The 26,321-nt window shown below is 36.0% G+C and overlaps 1 protein-coding gene across 1 annotated transcript in view; it reads left to right on the forward strand.

The window, feature by feature from the left end:
- LOC131806929 (uncharacterized) overlaps positions 1–26,321 on the forward strand; it is a 287,985-nt gene that overhangs the window by 97,651 nt on the left and 164,013 nt on the right. Inside the window, exons 3-4 of the mRNA XM_059131830.1 lie at positions 5,636–5,798; positions 16,808–17,019. Of these exons, the coding sequence (XP_058987813.1) occupies positions 5,636–5,798; positions 16,808–17,019 (375 nt within the window). The remainder of the gene's footprint in view (positions 1–5,635; positions 5,799–16,807; positions 17,020–26,321) is intronic.

Here is a 26,321-nt window from a genome sequence, read left to right on the forward strand (position 1 = left end):
TTCGGACGGACGGACATCGCTAAATCGATCAAGAATATGCATACCTTATTTAGTCTAACATGAAAATTTTGTGGAGCTACAAACGAAATGACAAAGTTAATATACCCCCCATAGCGTATTGCAAAAATATTTCAAAATGTACAATTCAATATTGTAGGTAAAATTGAGAACATCTAATCCAAAAAAATAAAAATGGAAATTATTACAGAAAATATTCACATCTTTTCATGTGTTTTTTTTTTAAATTTTTTTCTTTAATGCTAAAATGCCATTCTGAATCGGTGAGAATTGTAAAAGTCCGCCTAGCTGTTCTTGAGTTATAAGCGGTCTAACTAACATCCCCTTGGCCCATCTTTGCTATCAGTATCACTGTAACTATCAGAAGTGGCATTGACATTTAAATGTATTTGTGATTTCGCCGGAACTAAAAATATTTTGAATTTTGTGGAAATTTAAGTATTTGTTCACAAATTGTAGTCTACTTTACCTGCTAAATATTCTCCGATGAAAACTCTAGTCACATACTATATTCCGAGTCGATTGGTCTATAATTGCAGACTGTAGATCAACTGCAAAATTAGGCAATTTTTCTGTTGTTAGTCCATTTTAAATCCTAAAAAAATTATAATAAGGTTCTATTCTGATCTTAACCCCACCTCCATGCCAAATTTCGTGTCGATCGGTTCATAAATGCGACCTTAACGTGATTACAAATTATCGTAGAATTGCAGATATACAGGGTGAGATAAAAATATATAACAAAGTCAAACGCCATAATTTAGACATTTTTTTTTTTAAATTATAAGTTTAGATTTGTTCGAATTGGGCACCTTTGGCACGAATTTGGCCTTCAAAAGGGCAATGAAACCGAATGTTGCTCTGCGGTATTTTGGCCCATTCCCGGCGAAGCGCTTGCTTGAGGTGATCGACATTTTGGTATTTTTTAGTGCCAACCTTGCTTTTCAAAATACTACAGACACAATAGTCTAACGGATTGGTATCCGGAGATTTTGGTGGCCATTGTGCACTGGAAATGAAACGAGGAACCTCATTTTGTAACTATTCTTGGGTGGCGCGTGCTGAGTGCGATGTTGCTAAGTCCTGTTAGAATGTTCAAGACCTGTGGCTAAAATGTTTGCCTCCCAAGGCTTTAATACACCCTCCAGAATATTTTCGCTATAATATTCGCCGTTTATTCTGATGCCACGATCGATTAATATGAGCAGAGAGAGACCATAGGCTGTTATAGCGGCCAACACCATCACCATGGCCGGCGCTTGAGTTCTGGTGACCAACCGGAGTTGCATATTTTGAGCTGACCTCTTTGGCAAGTAAACACGATCATTTTGTTTTTTTTTTTACAAACTGCTGGACAAATTCGGCAGTTCACCAACCGAAGCAACTCTTCAGCTCTATTGAGTCTATTTTCTTTCAATTGCGGTGTAAGTTCTTGAAATATTTTGGAATTCCAATGGCTTCAGCCTGAGCTCATTTTTCAATATTTGCCGAATGGAATATTGCGATATGTTCAGCTCACGAGCCATATTTCGACAACTGCGACGGGGGTTTCGACCAAGTTGCTTCTTTACTTTTCGAACCATTTTGCTAATGTTGCTGTTTTTTTCCGTTCACTTTCTTGACGTCGGTATCGAGACACGGTAACGAGACACAAAAGTTTTATTCACATTTAAATGCTGGAGTGCTCTAACGATAGCCATTTGTGGTGTTCCAGCCAAATATTAAGAAATCACACTATCACGCTTGAATTCCATCACGAATAACTTTTTTCTGGAAAATTCTCACCAAAATGCTTTTGCACGCTTGTAAACAATATATCGAGCTGTCATTGGAATAATTTTAACAGCTGTCGGACGAGTGGCTTAGAAATGACAGCAGTCTGAAGTTGGTTTCAGGTTTTTCATCTCACCCTGTATATGGAAGCTATATCTAAATTTGAGGCGATTCTCACCATTTTCAATAGGGTTCGTAAAAACCCTGGAAAATTTCATCTCAATTGGATTATAAATGTGACCCAAAATACGGGATAGACGGACGGACTGTCATGCATAAATCGCCTCAGAAAGTGATTCTATGGAGATCTTCAAAAGTAACAATCAAAGACCTAAAATGGTAAAGACTAGACAAAATGCATTTTGAGCAAAGGGTTTGTGTCTACAATACATAAAGTAACAGCTCATGGCAGAGACATGTTAATATAAAAACCACAATTACAGAAACAGATAACAAATAAAAATTTGAGAAATCCAACATTTTGGTTTCAAAATTTTATTCCATGGACCATTCCGAAAATTTGCACATTGCCTTAGCGGTTTAAACCAGTTAACATTGGTAACTATGTTGTTATGATATCGTAGCAACAGAGTTATTTTCACAAGGTTACCATATTGTTTCCCTGTCTTGTCCTATCTTTACACTTCTATGTCTTTGTAACAATGCGTATAAATCGTTTCCTTCTCCACTATGTGGTATAGGGTATAAAAAATAAAAGAGAAACAATTTAACTCTACTTCGAGTGGCTGTCTTCGTTTCGTCTACATATTCGATTGGCTAAGAAAAACCTGCCATATATGTTGAGGGTATTATAAGTTTGATTTTGGCTAAAAAGCAACACACTGATTTTGTCTAGTGTTATATTCGAAATTTGTTGTATCAGTTCCTACTGTCCATTTTGTCACACCTTCCGATAAACCACACAATCAATAATTATAAATTCCAGACCAATTTAATGTATCCCTTCAGTTGTCGATGTGTTTCAATTTGTTGCAATAATAACTTAATTTCTCATCGCCTTTGTAGTTCAATAACCTCCCCACTGGTAGTAGTACAAACCTCTTTTTTTCTTCCTTTCATAAAATCAATCGTCGATGTTGTTGTTGTGGTTGTTTTACCCTCTCAAGAAGTTATTTCGTTGAACTCGTTCTGACATACAACGTATTCATTCAGGTCAATTATATATTTACTTTTCGATGACTGAATTAATATTTGAACAAGGCTGGTGGTCGGACAAAAAAGAATTCTTGCAATTATCGACAAGGGTGCTCCATTATATTTTTTCCAATTGTAATTATTTGCAAATATACTTGCCGTTGTTGGTATTTGCAGTCAACATTTATGGAACAATAACAAAAAAAAGAGAAAATGTTGCTATCTTATTGTGGGTGTGTAGTAAAACTTTCCTTTCGATTTTTTTTTTTTTTTGTTTTGCGGGCTTTCAAAATGATTCATTTGAAATATGTTGGGGAAATGTAGGCAATAGAAACCTTTGGCATTGTCAGCATGTTACTGAGAGTTCAATTTCATAATTGGTAACAGAAGTGGATTTTACAATTATACACACATATATGTTGTATTTTTTCATACTATTACCGCACTTCCTTTTTTAAACCATTGTTGACAAAAAGAAAATTGATAAAAAATCACCCTTTATATACACACTGGTATTAGATTGAAATTCAAAGTCGATTTAACGATTTCCGATTTTCTGTCTGCATGTCGTTTGAAATCAAAATACAATCCATAATATTCGATGTAGATCTTTGAAAATTAGTAGTACGGTTTGCATTGTGTTTTGAGTATAGTTGTTGAAAATGATGAATATCGGCAAAATTGATGAGCCCTTTTGAAGAAGGGCCCAAAATAGCAAAAAAAAAAACTAAACACCTGCTTCACATTTTACTAGATTTTATAAAATTCAACAAGTTAGAAAACAGTAAGTTCGGCCGGGCAGAACTTTGAATATACCCCACTATTTAGAACGAATTTGGAAATTTTCAAAAAAATTACATTCGCCAAAAATTCTTTTGAAATCTTAAAAATATCGAATATAACCGTTTTATTGGGGTCTTTACGAAGACGTAGACCTGCATAGGCAACCTTTGTCATAAAATATTCAAATACGAAACTTGAAAAAAATCCGGTGAATAATGTAGCTAAAATCATCAAAATACCGTTAATAGGGAGGTACTGATATATGGGAATTATACGAAGGCCTGGACCTGCATAGACAATTTTCTGTCATAGACCGTTACGGACTCTAAAGAACAATTTGAAACAATTTCAGTAAAAATTTTGCTAAAATCATCAAAAACCGTTATATGGAGGCTATACGAAATTGTGGGCCTGCATACGCAATTTTTTGTCAAAATGTCAAATATCAGGGGTACAGTTGTATGTGGGCTATACGATATCGTGGACCTTTATAGACATTTCTTTTCCAGGGAAAGAACTTTTAATATGGATTTTTAGGCAATTCTATTGTAAAATGTACCTTAAATCATCAAAATACCGAATATAGGGAGGTACCGTTATATGGGGGATATACAATATCGTGAAACCCTATAGAAACAATAATCATCCAGGGAATGAAGTACTCAGAAGGAATTCCTTTTGTGGATTTTCAGACAATTTCATTGAATAGTTTGGCTACAAGAATCAAAATACCGAATGTGGGGGGGGGGTACCGTTGTAAGGGGGCTATACGATATCGTAGACTTATATAGACAATTCTCTTCCAGAGGGAAAAGTCCTCAGGATTTTCTGACAATTTCATTGAAAACTTGGCTACAATCATCAATATACCGAAAATGGGGGGCGGGGGAGGGGGTACGGTTGTGTGGGTGTTATACGATATCGTGGACCGATATAGCCCATCTTCGAACATGACCTGCCTGCAGACAAAAGACTGATTTGTATAAAGTTTTAGCTTCCTTTCTTTATTCGTTTTGTCTATAGCGTGATTACAGCAGACGGACGGACAGAACTTAATCGTCTTAGAATTTTACGCTGATCATGAATATATATGCCTTGTTATGTCTAAAATGATTATTTCGATGAATTTCAAACGGAATGAGGAACTGAATATACCTTCCATATTTTGTATGGTGGAAGGTATGGAATACTTCTCGGCATACTGGCATATCAGTATCTATAAATCCCAAATTGTGAAGGGTATACAAATTTCGGCCCTGTCCAACTTAAGTACTTTCTTACTTCGTATACCCTCCACCATAGTAAGGAAGGTATATTAAGAGTGTTATTCCGTTAGTAACACCTATATACATATTCTTGATAAGCATAAAACTCTATGTGTGTCTAAGTAAATCTGTTAAAAAAATAATAAAATACTCAGATGATCTGCAGGACTTTTGGTATTGAGAATGGACCATATAGGTCCATAGCGACATATTTAAAGTTTTTAGGTTTTAATTGCCTATGTAGGTCCAGGTTTTCGTATAGCCCCCATATAATGGTACTTCCCTATATTCGGTATGATTTTAGCAACATTATTCACCGGAATAGTTTCAGGTTTTATATTTGAATATCGTAATAGCCTATGAAAAAATTTCATATTCAAGTTCACGTCTTTGCATAGGCCCCAATATAACGGACCCTAATATATATGCCCCTATATTCGGTTTTTTTATGAGTTTACCAATATTTTTTAATGTGTTTATTTTTTTAATTTTGTGAATACCTTCCTCCGCCATTCTGTGGAATGTAATATCAACACTTCCCCCAGCAAATCATTATAGTTTTCAAAAATCGTTTTTGTTTTGTTGTTATTATTAGTTTTTATTATTATTCATCTCTTCTAAATTTGTTTTCATATTTCTAGGTTGTTGGCGCATCGATCGACAACCGCCACCCAGCTCGTCCACACATTCACCCGGTCGTTATGGTGATTACCTCTGCGATAGTCCTTGGAGCCTAATTGAGTCTGCTGCTAAAGCAATGAAAACGCGCCAGGGCGACAATGTGGAATTTGTTCTGTGGACAGGGTAAGTACACAAAAATATATATTTTATAATGTACAGGGATGTGTTTACCTAAGTTATACATACAAACATTTTACACTCGAGCAATATGATTTGGTTTGCCATACCAATTTTATACTACAAGGATTGTTATCTATTGCGAGTCTTAAATGACAAGCTTTGAAAAAAATTACCGCAAAAATCATCGAAATGCTGAATATCGGGAGGAACTATAGACCTATACATACAATGTTCCGCCACCGGAGCTAAAACCCATTACGACCTACGAATGCCAATTTTTAGACAAATCCGTAAACAAGTGTTGGGGAAGTCATCGAAATTCCCTATATCGGCAGGGACCATTTTATGGGGGCTACACGAAAACTTTGACCTATACATACAATGTTCCGCCACAGGTGCTAGAATTCATAATGACCCACAAATACCAATTTTTAGACAAACGCCTGAAAAGTGGAGTCGAAAATCATCAAAATTTTGATTATTGGGAGGTACCGTTATATTGCGGCTATACCAAAATGCCAACCATCCTAAACACAATGCAAATTGTTGTGCCAGATTTTGAAGCTCTACGTCAAATAATGTGCACTGTATCGTGATTTCAACAGACAGACGAACATCGTTATATCGACTTAGAATTTTATGCTGATCATGAATACATATTATTATTGGGCATACGACGAAAATTTAGGGAATGAAAATGTTAATATACCCTCCGTTTCAATGTGGAGGATATAATGAGGAAAAATATCAAATGCAGGGTGAGATGAAAAAACTGCAACAAATTTCAGACTGCTGTCATTTCTAAGCCACTCGTCCGACAACTGTTAAAATTATTCCAGTGACAACTCATTATATTGTTTTGGTGAGAATTTTCCAGGAAAAAAGTTATTCGTGATGGAATTCAAGCGTGATTTTTTTTATATTTGGCTGGAAAACCACAAGTGGCTATCTTTAGAGCACTCCAGCATTTATAGTGAATAAATCGTTACCGTGATGCTGGTAGCGTAGCCCGACGTCAAGGAAGTGGACGGAAGAAAACAGCAACATCAGCAGAAATGGTTCGAAAAGTAAAGAAGCGACTTGAACGAAACCCGCGTTACAGTGGCCGAAAAATGGCTCGTGAGCTGAACATATCGCAACATTCCATTCGGCAAATATTGAAAAATGAGCTCGGGGTAAAGCCATTGAAATTGCAAAAAGTTCAAGAACTTACACCGCAACAGTATGAAAATACCCTCAAAAGAGCTAAAGAGTTGCTTCGCTTGGCCGAAAGTGATGAACTGTCGAATTTGGTTTCCTCCGATGAAAAAACATTCGTTGTCCAGCAGTTTGTCAACAAACAAAATAAACGCGTTTACTTGCCAAAGAGGTTAGCTGAGAATGTGCACCTTCGGTTGGCCACCAGAACTCAAGCGCCGGCCATGGTGATGGTGTGGGCCGTCATAACAACCGATGGTCGCTCTCCGCTATTATTTATCGACCGTGGCATCAGAATAAAAGCCGAATATTATAGCGAAAATATTCTGGAGGGTGTATTAGAGCCTTGGGCACCCACAGACCTTGGACATTCTAACAGGACTCAGCACGCGCCACCCAAGAATGGTTACAAAATGAGGTTCCTCGCTTCATTTCCAGCTCACAATGGGCATCAAAATCTCCCGATACCAATCCGTTTGACATCGGAGTATTTTTGATGCAAGCTCTTCGCCGGGAATGGGACAAAATACCGCAGAACAACATTCGGACAACGTGTAACGGTTTCATTGGCCATTTGGAGGCCATAATTCGTGCTAAAGTTGACTAATTCGAACTAATCTAAACTTATTCTTAAATTTGATGCTATTTCCGACATTTTTTGCTTTCATTCAATAAAATTTAAAAAACTTTGTTGCAGTTTTTTTATCTCACCCTGTATAATACTGAATAATTCTGGCAGGAAGCGGCCATAACCTTAAAACTGTATTTCTGTAATTTTACGATGCTGAAATGTTAAAATTTTGGAGGCGGAATTGTATGCGAGTTGCAATATTTCTGTCACTTGAGTTGAGAATCATAAAACTGTGTTCCATTCCTTTTATATTTTGAGTTTATTTTGTATTTTTCACCCACAATGAACTCAAAATTGGCAAAATTATGAAATGACATATTTTTCTTTTTCTCTTAGCGAATTATTTATTAATTATGAATTTGCAATTTCTAAACACGACATAAACTCCTAAAACTTCGGAGTTTATACGCAATGTGCCACTTATTGCAGTCATAGCAGTTATTTCATCTTAGCAACTTTTAACTATTTCAATTCAATGGTAAGCGAATTTGTTCGGGTGTTTATTGTTTTCTTCTCTTTCTCGCTTGCTATCTCTGTGCCATACTCTGAGATTGTATGGCCATCTTTGATACTGGCAAACAACTGCTGGAGCACTCCCAAAATGCTGTGTACAATTCGGGACACTACAAGTGATACCTAATGCGGTTGCATTTAATTTGCGAAATTTAAATCCGTCTTAACCCCCCTCCTTCCCCTCCCTCAGCAGAATGCTGTAACTAAAAATGCCACCCAAGTCCCCCTGAAAAAAAGAAGAATAAAATTCAACAGAAGAACCAGCTCAAATTAGTTTTATGTTAAGTAACATTTAAACATGACAAAAATCCAACCGAAAGAACCGCATTGCAGGTGAAGAATGAAATGTACAAAGTACCCAAAACCTCAGCAAAGTAATAAAAGCCAAGCTAACTAGTAAAAGTCAGTTAGAGTTGGCTACCGAGTATTCCGTTTAGTGTTGGCCACATCTACATGGTACTACTCCACTCCCGGTGTATTGCCATAACTTTAAAGTTGGCCACCATCTTTGCAGCTGAAGCAACAAAACTGATTCCAGCTACGAGAGTGGAAGCAAGAAACAACAACTAGAACAAAACATCTTAAAAGTGTCTCTTGATTCTCTCTCATAAAAAAATTACATTGTACTCTACTCTGGTCCAGGTGAGTCGTAGTTAAGCTTTGCTAATGTCCTTGGGGTGTTATTTGTGGAGACCAATCCTTATATTTATTTGTTTTTTCTTTTTCTTTTTACCGTACAAAAATACACAAGCGCTTATACTATCAGATGATACAGTGTGTTATACGTATTTCGTATATACGTACGTATGTAGCTGAAGAATCCTCTTTGCAAACGGTCAATTAGAATTGCTATCATATTCATTAAAGAGAGTGAACAAGCAGTAAAAATGGAGTTATTTATATTTTCGCCATTAGGACAACTTAAATTACACTGTGCGACAAAGAACAATTTTTTTCAATAATTACGGGGAAATTTTAGAAGATTATTAAAGTAGAGCTAAACAAGTTAAAAAGTATCAGTCGGTTTCGCCGACATGTGTATACCCGACATGTGTGCCGACATGTGTTTGGGCCAATATTGTCGATTTCGTATCGGACCTAAATAAATATGAAAACCAAAGTATTCCTGCTTTACCCCTTGTAAACATTATCATCTTTCTCTACTAATAAACAAACGTTGTTTTTATAAAAACAACAACAATGGGATTTAGCATGACTATTTTGCAATAACAAAATACTAGGATATCCTGACCCAACATGCCAACACTGTTCTAGAAATATAATACAAATATTTCGAAGTGCCAGGTTTGGACTATATTGGACTATTCTTATGAGATATGTGATAATTTTTAGAAAATGTTGAAATGTGCGTGAGTTACCAGATATGGTAGGCCGGATTGTTCCATTTTCACACGTCACCTACTACAGATAAAAATATTGTTATGGGCAAAATTTCAAGAAATTCGAACAATTATATGCAATTTTATGCGAAATCATAAATTCCATATTCATCCCAGGTTTCTCGTTGAGAGAAATATTTAGATATAAGAAGTTGTAAATAATCGCTGACTTGTTTCAAGTTATGACAGATAAAAGTATCCCTTTTGGGTGAGGTACCAGAAGGGGCTCACATATATATATCATCTTCACAACAGATCTTGGGTTAGCAAATATGTTTGTATGTGTGAAATTTTAATGCTTATTGGGCTTTCTTTGAGCCTTTTGTATTTCAAAATCTTGAACGCTATGTGGGGGAGGCACCAGAAGAGATGGTCCGATCTCTACCATCTTTATAACAGATCTTTTGTTGATGGAAATATTGAGATGTACCAAGTCTGAATGGAATCGAATGTTAATTTCGAGTTTTATGAGCTTAATGGATATTCCAAATTTTGACCCTTTGAGGGGGAGGTACCAGAATGAGTTGACCAATATATCACATTTTCACAACAGATGTTGTGTTAGTAGAAATAATGGGATGTGTGAAAAATGAAGAGAACCGAATTTTGTATTCGCTTTGGTTATTCAAAATTTTAACCCTTCGTGGAGAGGTACCCGAGGGAATGGTCCGATCTATACCATCTTTATAAAAGATCTTGTGTTGTGAGATGTACCAAGTCTAAATGGAATCGAATGTTAATTTCGCGTTCTATGAGTTTCATAGACATTAAATATTTTGACTCTTTGTGGGGAAGGTACCAGAATAAGTGAAATGTTGGGCCTTACTACGTTTGGCCAAAGAACCCGAAAAACCTTTGGGGTTTTGATCTACAAACCAGGTATATGAAGTACACTTGAATTTTCTACAACCCAGACCGTCTATTGTAAAGTAGAATTATAAAAAAAGTTGCAAAATTGGGAAAAAGTGCTACATTGTTGTACCCTACACCACATAGTGGTAAGAGTATTATGTCTTTGTGCATTTGTTTGTAACATGGCGAAGGAAGCGAGATAGATCCATAGTTACTTTTGATGATCTTCATGAATTACTTTCGGAGTCGATTTATGTATGTCAGTCAGTCCATGTATTATTGTAAACAAAATTCTGACCGCAAAAAGCTACTCAAATTTAGAGAAAATCGGTTCAGATATAAGTCCCTCACATGCGTAATATGCACTCTTGAATAATAATATTTGGTACCACACATCAAATACTGCTCGAAAACACCTCTGCCAAATCTTATCGAGAACGGTTTAGAGTAGGATATAGCTCCTATATACATCTTTATCCGATATCAGGTTTATTTTGCACTAAATGGTAATATCAGCCCAAATGGACTGAATTTCTGCATATCCGATCGAATTCAGTCTAGAAGCAAGTACATAAAATTTGGTTCAGATATAACTATATATAGATATATATGTTTCATCTTAGTCCCTCACATATATATCTTTAATCCGATTTCAAGTTGATTGTGCAAATAATGGCTAATATCAAGCCAAATGGAGTGAATTTCGGGACGTATGTATTCATTTTGTGCAACTCGTCTCCGATTTATATTTTTTTTAATATAATCCTTCTCCAAGTAATATCACGCACTCTATAGCGAACTATAATTACTCTAAAGCCAAATGTTGATAGATGGTATGATCTACTTGAAATAAATTATTTTGTTAAGGGATCTCTACGTAGTCGGGACTGTCCGACTTTTGAATTTTCCATACTAGTCTAGAAATAACAAGAAAAAAAAAACATTAAGTTCGGCCGGGCCGAACTTTTAATATTCTCCACCTAAGGGTAAAGGAAACATTAGAATCCATTGTGACCAAATACCAATTTTTAGAAATATTCGTGGGAAAATGTGGCAAAATTCATCAAAATATCGAAAATCGGGAGGCACCGTTATATGGGGATATACAAACAAAGTGAACCTATACACACAATATTTCAGCAACAGAGCTAGAACCCATTAGGAAACACAAATATCATGAAAATACCGAATATTTGGAGGTATCGTTATATGAGAACTAAACCCAATATGACCAACAATTACCAATTTTAGACAAATCCGTGAAAAAATGTGACAAAAACCATCAAAATACCGAATATCGGGAGGTACCATTATATGGGGGCTATACATGCAACGTTGCGCCACCAAAGCTAGAACCAATTATGACCTACAAATACCAATTTTTAGAGAATTCCGTGAAAAAATGTGACAAAAATCATCAAAATACCAAAAATCGGGAGGTAACGTTATAAAGCGTGGACCGATATATCTAATTTCCAACCATCCTAGACACAATACAAATTGTTCTGCTACATTTTGAATCTCTACGTCAAATAATGTGGGCTGTATCGTGGTTTTAACAGACGGACAGGCAAACAGACAGAGAGGCGGACATCGTTAAATCGAATTTTAGAATTTCATGCTGATTATGAATATTTATATTAATAGATTTAATTTTTTCACTGTATGAATTAAATGTACAAATTTCATTTTTCAGAGACTCACACTGATATTTGATTTCGAATAATTCTTCCTTTGACTATGGTCTAGCCCTAAAGTGTGTGGTAAAGATTTAGAGTTTTGACGTTTTTTCATTCGGATGCTAGAGTGATTTTCACTGACGGACAGACATACAGTCCTTTTGTAACTGCTTTCTCTCCTATCCTTGTCTCTCCTACACTTTAATTCACTTAAGATGTAAAAGAGGAAAACGCATATAAATTTTCAAATGTTTATCTCAATTTAAATGCTTTTTTGTTATTACCGTGCCTCTACTTTCATCTGAAAAGGAATTTTAGATGTAGTTCTCCTTAATTTAAAAAAATTCCTTATTTTGTACTCTTTGTATTCAAGTGAGGACTAACTAGCTGGAGAAAAATCTGCGTAATATTTATCAATTTTCATACTTTGCACAACAGCAACAAATGTGTTGAGCTCGTTGATATGCATCGTCCATTTGTATTCTCTGGAAAATCTGTTCCTTTTCTCGTATCGTTTTTCAAGCTTGTATCTCTTCATAGCTTGTTTTTATTTTTTTCTTTCTTTCTACATTTTCACGAAATGTTTTGTGGCTTCATCCGTCACTTCATATCTTGTAGTCTTCACAGTTGGCAAGGATGAACTCCTCCACACAATAGGCAGTTCCTTTACGTTTCGCTAAGTTTGCGGGGGAAACTTTTTCACTGCAACAACACGTCCAGCAACTTACCTTCCCTCTGTTGGCTTTTATGTGCGCTTGGGATATCTTTTGACAATAAAGGAACCCATAATCCCTATACATCCTAAGGGAAAATAACGGAAATTAACTTTTTTTTTTGCTTTAATTTTTCTCGGCGGAATGGCATCTGTTTCCATGAAACTTTACGTACTAGTTAGTTGTTGCTGTTGTTTGCATTTTTTCACTTTATGAATCAGGCGTTCTTTATAATTGGAAAATATAGCATAAAGAAATTTAATTATTTGCTACATATAAAATCTCATTAATGTTGGAAAATATCAGCTCTATTTTTAATAAAGCTAGCTGTCTAGTTTTCTTGCAATATTCTAGACAGCAAAAAAATGCATAAATCTTGTTGTTGTGTCTTTGGCAAGACATAATTTCCAGGGAGAGTAAAATAAATTATTGTTGTTAATATTGTTGAGTCTTTAACAAAGGAACGTTTATATTGAGTTATGTCAATTTTTTAATTTTACTTTTGCCAAAGTCTTTAATTTTTATTTGTTATAGTTAAAGCTTTTTATGTTTGTTTTTATACCCTACACCACCAGGTGGTCAGGATTCTGAAAATAAGTATGCCAAATTTGATAGAAATCGGTTTATAGCAATACCTACCATATATATATATATCGGAAATAGCATCAAATTTGAGAATAAGTTTAGATTTGTTCGAATTGAAAACGTTTGGCACGAAATATGGCCTTCAAACGGTCAATGAAACCATCACACGCTGCCCGAATGTTGTTCTGCGGTATTTTGGCCCATTCCCGGCGAAGCGCTTGCTTGAGGTATATTTTAGTGCCAACCTTGCTTTCCAAAATACTCCAGACACAATAGTTAAACGGATTGGTATCCGGAGATTTTGGTGGCCATTGTGCGCTGGAAATGAAGCAAGGAACCTCATTCTGTAGCCATTCTTGGGTGGCGCGTGCTGAGTGCGATGGTGCTGAGTCCTGTTGGAATTCCCAAGGTCTGCGGTCAAAATGTTTGCGTGCCCAAGGCTTTATTACACCCTCCAGAATATTCTGATGCCATGGTCGATTAATACGAGCGGACCATCGGCTGTTATGGCGACTCACGCCATCACCATGGCCGGTGCTTGAGTTCTGGTGGCCAACCGATGGTGCACATTTTCAGCTGACCTCTTTGGCAAGTAAACACGATCATATTGTTTGTTTACGAACTGCTGGGCTCATCGGAGAAATCAAATTCAGTAGTTCACCACTTTCGGCCAAGTTCTTGCACTTTTTGGAATTTCAATGGTTCATTTTTCAATATTTGCCGAATGGACTGTTGCGATGTGTTCAGCTCATGAGCCATTTTCGGCCAATGCGATGCGATATTCGATCAAGTCGCTTCTTTGCTTTTCGAACTATTTCTGCTGATGTTGCTGTTTTCTTCCGTCCACTTCCTTGACGTCGGGCTACGCTACCAGTATCACGGTAACGAGCGATAGTACGAGACACAAAAGATTTATTCACTTGTGGTTTTCCAGCCACATATAAAGAAATCACTCTTTCACGCTTGAATTCCATCGCGAATAATTTTGTTTCTGAAAAAGTTTCACCAAAATGCTTTTGTACGCTTTTTAACAATATAATGAGCTGTCAGTGGAATAATTTTAACAGCTGTCGGACGAGTGGCTTAGAAATGACAGCAGTCTGAAGTTGGTTGCAGTTTTTTCATCTCAACCTGTTTATATTGTTATACCTTCCACCTTGGAAAGGAGGGTATATTAACTTTGTCATTCAGTTTGTATTATCCCTAAATATTCATCGTAGACCCCATAAGTATATGTATTAATAATAAGCATAATATTCTAAGTCGATTTAACGATGTCCGTCTGTCTGTCTGTTTAAATCACAATACAGTCCACAAATTTTGACGTAGAGCGTCAAAATTTAACATAACAATTTGTATTGTGCCTAGGATGGTGGGTATTGAAAATGAGATATATCGGTCCACGTTTTGGTATAGTCCCCATATTACGGTACCTCGGTAATTTGATGATTTTTGCCACATTTTTTCACGGATTTGTCTAAAAATTGGAATTTGTTGGCCATGATGGGTTCTAGCCCGGTAGCGAAACATTGTATGTGTAGGCCCACGTTTTTGTATAGCCGCATACAACGGTACCTCCCGATATTCGGTGTTTTGATGATTTTTCCACAATTTTAAGGGATTTGTCAAAAAATGTATTATTTATGGGTCATAATGGGGTGAAGCTCCGGTTGCGAAACATTGTATGTATATAGGTCCACGTGTGTACAGCCGCTTATAACGGTACCTCGCGATATTCGGTGTTTTGATGATTTTTGCACATTTTTAAGGTATTTGTCCAGAAATTGTTTTTTGTAATTCGAAATGGGTTTTAGTTCGTGTGGCGAAGCATTGTATGAGTAGGTCCATGTTTTTGTACAGCTCCATATAACGGTACCTCTCGATATTCGGTGCTTAGATTATTTTTGCACATTTTTAAGGGATTTGTCCAGAAATTGGTTTTTGTAATTCGTAATGGGTTGTGGCTAGTGTGGCGAAGCATTGTATGAGAAGGTGCAGGTTTTGGTATGGCCCCATATAACGGTACCTGACGACATTCGATATTTTTATAAAAGTTGGTATATTTAGTTCATAATGGGTTCTAGCCCGGTGGCGGAATATTGAATATTTAGTTTATTTAAATTTTAGTTCAAATTTGGTATTTTAGAAGATTTGATAGATGGCAACCTTTGAAGTGTAAAATTGTCTACAGAGTTTCCCATTTTGGTATAGCCCCATATAGCGGCCTCACTCACTTTATGGTTTTTTTTTTTTGATCATTTTAACTGCATTATCCAAACTGTCTTACTGGTATATGAAGTTTAATGTGAAACACGCTTGAATTCAGATACTTTTTTATAAAAATGTTTCTTTAACCCTAAGGTGGAGGGTTTTAAAAGTTCGGCCCGGTCGAACTTAATGTGTGTTTTTACATGTTTGAATTAGCTTTAAGTGTTCAGGGCTTATTGTCATAAATGTTGATTATGACTTAAGGTTAATTTATATATGTTATCGAATGAAAACAAGATATGTAAAAGCTTTATCTTAATTTGAATCGGTTTGCACTAAATTTGATAGAGGTATTTTAATGCAATATTTGACCCCTCGTAACAAATATAATTGCTATAATGTGCATCTTATTACGATTATGAGAAGGATTAAATATAAAATAGGCAGCAACATAACTATGTGAGTTATAGCTATATCAAAACTGTTTTATTCCAAAATTTGTGTAGTCGAAACTTGATCGTATTATCCAAATTGGACCTTATTTAGCATTATTTATATCAAATCACAGGAAATGTATAGGGAGCTTCATGTAAATCTGAACGAATATGGAAAAGGTATTTCTAGATTGTATCTGATATCTTGTGCCAAATATCATTGTTATTGAGCGCTTCATACGGTTTTGAGAAACTAAATACCAAATTGGAAGAAACATAGAAATGTGAGCTACAATCTGAACCAATTTTCACCAATCTTGCAGACTTACTTTTTGAGCTGAATTCATTTGTATATGCCCAAAATTCATTCTATATGGGCTCAAACAAATTTACAAAAACATAATACCCAGGACCACAGTATTGTGCTGGATATAAAGAGGAAGTCATTTTTTAAAGTTTCTCTATTGTTGCAAGTGGACGTAATCCATTAATTAAAGTTTTATTTCGATTATTTCATTGCTGGATTATTTCGTTGTTCTCCTCCAATGTTTTCTTTTGCTATTAACAAGTGAAATGGGGTTTTCGAGTGTCCTTTAGGATTGCCTTGAAGCGATCATTATCAAAAAACTTTCCTCTTTTTTCGACTATTTTATTCAATTTCACATATTCTCATATCAGTATTTTATATGTCTGTATGTATGTATGTATGTATATAGTTTATTGTCTATATATTTCTGTTATATATGTATTCACATTCTGTTCTTTTTTTTTTCTTCTTTCTATTTTGTTTTCAATTTCAGAGATGGTTTATCTCACTCAGCACATCCAATGTCCGAAATGAAAAAATTGGAAATCCTGCGCAACATTACCGATTTGCTTGGTCGAACATTCTCTTCGCAATTTGTATTTCCGGTTCTGGGGCATGAGGACGGTACAACAACGAATTTCCGGCACATGGGCGATTTGTGGCGACATTGGCTGCCAACTGAAGCATTGCATACATTCGAAAAAGGTAAAACTGGTTCATTTCATACTACACACACACACTATCACACAGCCCCATAAGTTGTACACATACACATATCCAAACATATCGCTCCATTGCGATGGACAATGTGGAAGGTACATGTGTGCACCAAAGAGCTGTATGACTGTATGCGAACATGTTTGGTGTTCGTGTTTTTATTGTCACATGTATGTTTTTTATTCCCACTACTCACATTTGGAGAGCATATTTAGTTTCATTCAGCAGCCGGAAAAGTTATATTGTTTGTGATTTTTAAAGGATTAAAGGATTTCTTTGTATTGAACAGTTAAATATTTCTTGAAATAGCTGCTGAAATAATTTTTTTATTTGAATTATTATTTTTGGCGTTTTTATACCCTAAAACTCTACAGGATGAGATGAAAAAAACTGAAACCAACTTCAGACTGCTATCATTTCTAAGCCACTCGTCCAACAGCTGTTAAAATTATTTCTGTGACAGTTCATTATATTGTTTATAAGCAAACAAAAGCATTTTGGTAAGAATTGTCCAGAAAAAAAGTTATTCTTTATATTTGGCTTTAAAAACACAAGTGGCTATCGTTAGAGGACTCCAGCATTTAAATGTGAATAAATCTTTTGTCTCTCGTACCATCTATCGTTACCGTGATACTGGTAGCGTAGCCCCACGTCAAGGAAGTAGACGGAAGAAAACAGCAACATCAGCAGAAATGGTTCGAAAAGTAAAGAAGCGACTTGATCAAACCCCGCGTCGCAGTGGCCGAAAAATGTCTCGGGAGCTAAACAATATTCGTAATATTCCATTCGGTAAATATTGAAAAATGAGCTCAGGGTAAAGCCATTGAAATTCCAAAAAATGCAAGAACTTACACCGCTTCAGAAAAAAAATAGACTTAAAAGAGCTAAAGTATTGCTTAGCTTGGCCGAAAGTGGTGAACTGCCGAATTTGGCTTTCTCCGATGAGAAAACGTTCATTATCCTGCAGTTTGTAAACAAACAAAATAATCGTGTTTACTTGCCAAAGAGGACAGCTGAAAATGTGCACCTTCGGTTGGCCACCAGAACTCAAGCGCCGGCCATGGTGATGGTTTGAGCCGCCAAAAGAGCCTATGGACGCTCTCCACTAGTTGACCGTGGCATTCGAATAAATGACGAATATTATCGCGAAAATATTCTGGAGGGTGTATTAAAGCCTTGGACATTCAAACATTTTGGCCGCAGATCTTGGACATTCCAACAGGAATCAGCATCATCAGACTCAGCACGCGCCACCCAAGAATGCTTAGAAAATGAGGTTCCTCCCTTCATTTTCAGCGCACAATGACCACCAAGACCTCCGGATACCAATCCGTTGGACTATTGTGTCTGGAGTATTTTGGAAAGCAAGGTGTGCACTAAAAAATACCAAAGAGTCGATAACCTCAAGCAAGCGCTTCACCGGGAATGGGCCAAAATACCGCAGAGCAACATTCGGGCAACGTGTGACGGTTTCATTGGCCTTTTGAAGGCCATAATTTGTGCCAAAGGTGACCAATTCGAACAAATCTAAACTTATTCTAAAATGTGATGCTATTTCCGATATTTTTTGGTTTGATTCAATAAAATTAAAAAAAAAAAAAAATTAAAAAATATGGCGTTTGGCTTTGTTTCAGTTTTTTTTATCTCACCCTTTATATCTGGTACCTCTCGCACTCTAAAAATTAACACATATCTCAATTTTTATATAGTATTTGGTTTGGTCCGATATTAAATTTACGATATTGGGCCATTCCTTCGGAACCTACTCTGTAGAGGCTTAACAATTTGAACGATCATAACAGAAGTCAAAATATATTTAAATAATCGAACATTGGCTGAGGGTATACATCCGGTGAATAATTTAGCTAATGTCGTCAAAATACCGAATATAGGGAGGTACCGTTACGTCGGGGCTATACGAAGACCTGGACCAGCATAGACAATTTACTGGCACAGACGAACTCTAAATACGAAATTTCCAACAATTTCGGTAAATATTGTACCTAAAATTCAAAATATCGAATATGGAGGCTATACGATATCGTGGACCGATGTAGCTCATCTACGAACTTGACTTGCCTGCAAACAAAACATTAATCTGTGCAAAATTATAGCTTTCTAGCTGTATACGTTTTGACTCTAGCGTGATTACAACAGACGGACGGACAAGGCTAAAACGTGTTAGAATTTTACGCTGATCAAGAATAGATCAAGAATATACATACTCTGTTATGTCTAAAATCATTACTTCGATGAGCTTCAAATGGAATGATGAACTTAATATACCCTCCATACTATGTATGGTGAAGGGTATAAAAACATCTTTGCAAAAAATTATCAATATACGCCCAATAAACATCTCCTTATTTAAGCTATTTCCGGCTTGGCCATATTTTTTGCAATTGATTCGGATCTTATTTGGTATCTTGGCATCTAAATGGGGCATACATTTTTCAAGCTATCTCCAGATTTTACCTTTTTCGAGGGCCTTTAACACATTTTACATTCGATTTGGCTAAGTGTTTGTATTTAGGCTACATTGAGAAGTTGGGAACCATCATCCAGAATAATTTCATTATCGCTATACATTTTGGTATAATCCCCATATAACGGTACCTCCCTGGTCCACTAATATGAATTAGATCTGGGAATTATTATGCTTTAAAAAAACATGCATTAAAGACTAAAACTACGGGCTGTTAACGCGGACCGGGCTAGCTAGTTTTGTATGTTGGGTATGGCTATGTCAATTGTGAAGAGAATTGAAGTGGTAGTCACAACTTCTCGGAAGTGGCTTTATAGGAAATAGTCATTATTTTGGAAAACAGTTTACAACCACTATAGGTGTATAAAAATATATTTAAATTTCCAATTGGCAGTACAGTAAATTGTACATTTTTTTGCTCATGTGATTCAGCTTGTTTCCCTGTTATTTTCCGTAATGACCATTTCAGTTTCAATTTTGTTAAACATTACCAAATGACAGTGGACTCCAACTCATTTTCAAAAATGTACGATAGCTGCTTTCCTCGAGGAGGTTATATTAAGTTCGTTTCGGCCGAACTTAGCCCAATTTTGTTTTTCGTTTCTTTTTTTTTATCCAATTCACATTTTGCCAAAGTAAACATTTGAGAGAAATATATTCACTTTACCATACACACGGACGGTTTGACTGTTGGACCGACCAAACTTCAACTAAAATGTGTATGTAAAATGTTGGCTGTGTTCGTGTGGGTGTGTCCATGTTCGATTCAATAGCAATAGCAAACATTCATTTAAACATTTTCGGTTAGAGACTTGTCGTTAACATTGCACTCTCTGGTTATTGTGTCGAAGTCAGCATCTCTGGTTAAAAGGTATTCAATTGCAAAGTGCCTTTAACGGAAATTGATTTTGTGGATGCTATTTGAATGTTGGCAACACACATCGTGTAGTGTGTAGGTTTGTTTTGGGTCCGGTGGGTGTTTGTTTTATTGAAATTTAAATGAAAAAAAGAATACTTAAAAAGAACCCCATCGGTAGTCGTTTTGAGACTTGATTGCAAATTAAAAATGTGATTTAAATATATTCGCATGTTTTTCGCTATCAAAGATAATTTTTTATACACACCACCATAAGCCTGAACAGGGTGAGATAAAAACAAGTTAAAAAGCAGTAAGTTCGGCCGGGCCGAACTTTGAATACCCTCCACCATTTGGAACGAATTTGGAAATTTTCAAAAATAAAATCCTTAAAACATTCCGCTAAAATTTTAAAAATACCAAATATAGCCGTTATATTGGGGTCTATACGACGTGGGCCTACATAGGCTTTGTTTGTCATAAGCAATTACCATATTCAAATTCGAAGCTCCAAATAAACGGTGAAAAATGTTGTTAAAATCATCAAAATATCCTATATAGAGAGGTACCGTTATATCGGAGCCGTGCGAAGACCTGGACCTGCATAGGAAATTTTCTGTCACAGGCTGTAGCATCCATTACGAACTTCAAATACCACATCTCAAACAATTTCTGTGGGTATTGTACCTAAAATCATCAAAATACCGAATATCGCGAGGTACCGTTATATGGGGGCTATACGAAGACATAGACTTGCACAGACAATTTTCTGTATTGGGGTGTAGTATCCATTTCGAACTTCAAATACCAAATGTACCTAAATACCTAAAATCATCAAAATACCGAATATTGGGAGGTACCGTTATATGGGGGCTATACGAAGACGTGGACCTGCACAGACAATTTACGAACTTAACCTGCCTACTGGAAAAAGAAACATGTGTGCAAAATTGTTGCCATCTATCTTAATTCATTCGAAAGATAGCGTGATTACAACAGACAGACAGACGAAACCGTCAAACGCTGCCCGAATGTTGCTCTGTGGTATTTTGGCCCATTCCAATATCACGGTAACGAGCGATGATACGAGACACAAAAGATTTATTCACATTTAAATGCTGGAATGCTCTTACGATAGCCACTTGTGGTTTTCCAGGCAAATATAAAGAAATCACGCTATCACGTTTGAATTCCACCACGAATATTTTTTTCTGCAAAATTCTCACCAAAATGCTTTTGTACGCTTGTAAACAATATAATGACAAGTGGCTCAGAAATGACAGCAGTCTTAAGTTGATTTCAGTTTTTTCATCTCACCCTGTATAAAGCTTGTCATTCCGTTATTAATACCTGTAGAACCCTTTTATTTATATTTTTAATCATCATACAATTCTATGTCGATTTAGCCATGTCCATCTTCAACGTCTTTGGAAATCAATTTAATAATACTCAGTTGTATTTTAGATCTGTAGAATGAAATTTGGCTATATAGGCACACGTTTTGTTGCAGATGTCATATAACTGTACTAGAATGGTTTTAGGTATTTAAGTCTTCATTTTAAGCCGAATTTTCTATGAATTGTCAGTTTGTTTTGTATGACGGGAATATACTTGCTGCGAACATTCAAAGTTTTGGTCTGGTCCCCATACAACTCATCCTCCCGATATTTGGTACCATTAGCAATGATAGAATATTACCTATACGGCTCAACATCTTCGTATATTCCCCATATAACATTGCCTCCGAATATTCCGTATTTTGATAATTGTAGCAAAATTTACTGAATTATATCAAAATTGATATTTAGTTCTGATACAGGTAGTATCTTATCTGATAGAAAATTATTTAAACAGGACCACATTTTCGTATAGTCCACATATAAGCGTACGTTACGAATCTTGATAATTTGTGTATTATCTTTCACCAGAATTGTTTAAAATTTGGTATTTGGAGTTCTTAATGGGTACCACGTCCAATGATAAAAAAATCTCCCTATCCAACATCTTCGTATATCCCCCATATAATGGTAGCTTCCGATAATGTGTATTTTGCCGGTTTTTGTCACGGACTTATACCAAACTTCCTATTTCGAGTTCGCAAAAGGCAGTGCTTCTCTGGCAAATGATTGACCGTACAGAGCCACATATAGCCACCATATAAATGTACTACCCGAATATTCAAAATACTGAATTTTAATAATTTTAGCGAATTTTTTTTATTTATTTTTTTAATGGTGGCGGATATTAAAATTTCTGTTTTAACTGCTATTTTACCTGTTTTCTGTTTAACACTACACAACTAATAGTTAAAATATTTCGTCAAATTTCGTATTTGAAGTTGAACCTATGACCGAAAATTTTCTATGAAGGTCAACGTTTTCATACAAACTACGGGAGTAATCGAGAATTCCAATTGTAGAATGTCGAAAAATGCGAATAATTATAATGAGAAATCAGAAAGGCCAACATATTGTCTTTGGATTGTGGGATGGTCGCCAGATGGATGGTCGGGAGTTTAGATGGATGGTCTTCAGATGTGAACAGGTTGAGAACAAACACGAATTTTTCGGAATGTTGGAGATTTGAAGGTAATCAGAAACTTTGATGGATGTTTGCCGTGTGCTGATGAGCGGTAGATCAGAAATTACAATGCAAATGTTCGAGTTGTAGGAAATTCAGAACTCCGTGAAATTGATGTTCCAGTCGGATTAGGTGAATCAGGAAATCATTGTATACTCGTTCGTGCTCGGCAGCTCACTTGGGAGATGTTTGGGTTTAGATGACCAGGTCTTCTGTAATGGATCGGTAATTATTTGTATAATTGTTTGATCTTAGCAGTGTACTGTGGGGATATTCGGTAGTAGATTTCCAGGTCTTCCAAGGTGGATCAGGAACTCAATGTATAATCGTTCAGGATCGGCAGTTCACTGTGGGATGCTTGGAAGAAAATTTATTTAAGCAATTAACAGCATGTACTCAGAATTTTACTTTTTTGTCGATTCTGGTTGTCTCCAAACGACAATTGCAGATTGCCTGAAGTGTCATTTAAGATTAAAGGGCCACTTTAGCACGTCAGGGGGTATGTACCCTCTCATAATTACTGATTTTTGATTTTGTTTGTATTTCATCCATTCCATTTACTTGATGTCTTCATGTAGTTGTGGATTTTAAGAGAACATACCGGAAGGAGTTCAAAATAAATGGTAGCATTCCGTTGAATCTAATCAATTTGAGCTGATATTACATGTCGGATGAAGATGTATATCGTAGCCATCAAAAAATCTGAACCGATCTCGATAAAATTTGGTAGAGGTATTTTCGAGCAGTATCTGATACCCAGTATCAAACATCATTGGTATGCATATTACGCATGTGGGGGACTTTAACACCAAATCGGATGAAACATATATATGGGAACTATAGCTATATCTGAATCGATTTTCACGAAATTTGAAGCACTTGTTTTTAGGCTGAATTCCGTCGGAAGTACCAAAATTCAGTCCAGTTGGGCTGATCTTAGCCATTTGGTGCACAAAAAATCTGAAATCGGAAAAAGATATATATGGTAGCTATATCCAAATCTGAACCGATCTTGACAAAATCTTAAACGCTTATTTCTGAGCTGAATCTGATATCTGGAGTGCATATTACGCATGTGAGCTGTATTGTTGTTGTGGAATGCATATTACGCATGTGAGAGACTTTAAAACCAAATCGGATGAAATATATACATGGGAGCTATAGCTTTATCCGAACCGATTTTCAGACAATTGAAAGTATTTGTTTTCAGAATTAATTCAGTCGGAAATGCCAAAATTCAGCCAATTTGGTTTAATATTAGCCATTTGGTGCACAATATACCTATATCCTAATCTAATCCGTTTCCGATAGAATTTGACTGTTGTATTTTTGAGGTCCATAAGATATCTAGAGAAAATCAAATGACACATTTATGTAGGAGCTATAGTTATATCTGAACCGATTTTCTCTAAATTTAATGTACTTGCTTCTAGACCGAATTCAGTCCGATATATCGAAATTAAGGTCATTCGAACTTATATTGGCCATTTGGTGCACAATTAAGCCCAAATCGGTGTAAGATATATATGGGAGCTATATCTAAATCTAATCCGATTATCGCCAATTTCAATGGGGTTCGTCCTTGGGCTAAGCAAATGTTGTTTGCAAAATTTCATCTCAATCGGATAATAAATGCGACCTGCATTTTGTTCACAAAAATACGTGAACAAGCGGCCGGACAGATGGACTGACATGCAGAAATCGACTCAGAAATAGATTTTATGAAGATCCTCAAAAGTAACTATGGGTGTATCTCTCTTCCCTCTCCATGTTATACCACTATATGGTGTAGGGTATAAAAAACACCAAAAAGAAAACATCTAAAATCATAGAAGTAACGAATATAGGGAGTTAGCGATAAATTTGGGGCCTACACGAAGACGTGGAAATATTAATTCAATATGATATTCAAATACGAAACTTCGAACGATTCCGGTGAATAATGTCATTAGAATAATGATTAGGGAGGTAATGAATATAGGGAGGTACCGTTATATGGAGGAAATACGAAGACCAAGACCCGCATATGCATTTTCGGTCATAGGCAGTAGTGGTGAATAATGTCGCTACAATCTTCAAAATACCAAGCATAGGGGGTGCCCTTATATGTAACCTATACAAAAAAGTGGACCTCTCTATATACCCATTTTCAATACCAAAAGTCCTGCAGCTAGATCACATCTAGAGTGATTTTTACAGACGGACAGATAGACAGACGGACGGACATTGCTAAGTCGACATCGAATTTTATGCTGATCAATAAAATATATACACTTTGTGATGTCTAAAAGCCAGTAAAGAAAGTCTTAGTCGGGCGGGGCAGTCTTTATGATACCCTACACCGCTAATTCAGAAGAGCTCCACATAACAATTAAAAGTTTTTATGGGAGAATTCAATCATACAGGCTATGATTATAATTATAATTTAAAGTTCAAAGGAATAAATATGCCGAAGCATTGCATTGCATTGTTGTATATTTTAAATTCGGACTTGTGTTGCCCATTTGGTGCACAAATAATTTAAAATCGGATAAAAATATATCCAAATCTGAACCGATCTCGATAAAATTTAACAAATGTATTTCTGAGCTGTATTTGATATATTTTCCAAAATATTGTTGTTACAGAGTGCATATTACGGCTGCAGAGGACAAAAATAACAAATCGGATGAACAATATGTATTGGAGCTATAGCTATATCTGAACCGATTTCGATCAAATTTGGCATACTTATTTTCTGGCCTGATTTGGTTGTATGTGCAAAATTCCATACTATTCGGGCTGATATTACACGTTTGGTGCACAAAAAAAAGCAAATCGGACAAAAAAAAGCAAATGGGAGCTATATCTAAATTTTGACCGATTATCTCCAATTTCAATAGGGTTCGTCCTTGGGCCAAGCAAATGTTCTGTGCAAAATTTCTTCTGGATCGGGCAAAAAATGCGACCTGTACTTTGTTTACAAAAATACATGGACAGACGGACGGACAGACGGACGGATGAACATGCATAAATCGACTCAGAGTGTGATTCTATGCAGATCATCAAAAGGAACTATGTGTCTATCTCGTTTCCTTTTGCCTGTTACAAACAAATGCACAAAGACATAATACCCTGACCACCTTGTGGTGTAGGGTATAAGTATATTTCGAGGAGTTACAAATAGAACGACGAACTTAATATACACTCTCATACTATTATATTTCGAGGTGTTACAAATGGAACGACGAACTTATTATACCCTCTCATACTATGGTGGAGAGTATAAAATTTGAGTTTGCTTTAGCGTAGTGAATTCACACGCACTTCAAACATTTTGTATAAGTTTTGCAAATTTTTGTTATTTACTGCAAAAATTGGAGATTTTAG

Source organism: Musca domestica, unplaced genomic scaffold, assembly GCF_030504385.1.
Source record: "Musca domestica strain aabys unplaced genomic scaffold, Musca_domestica.polishedcontigs.V.1.1 9, whole genome shotgun sequence".
In the NCBI taxonomy this organism is placed as follows: Eukaryota; Metazoa; Arthropoda; class Insecta; order Diptera; family Muscidae; genus Musca; species Musca domestica.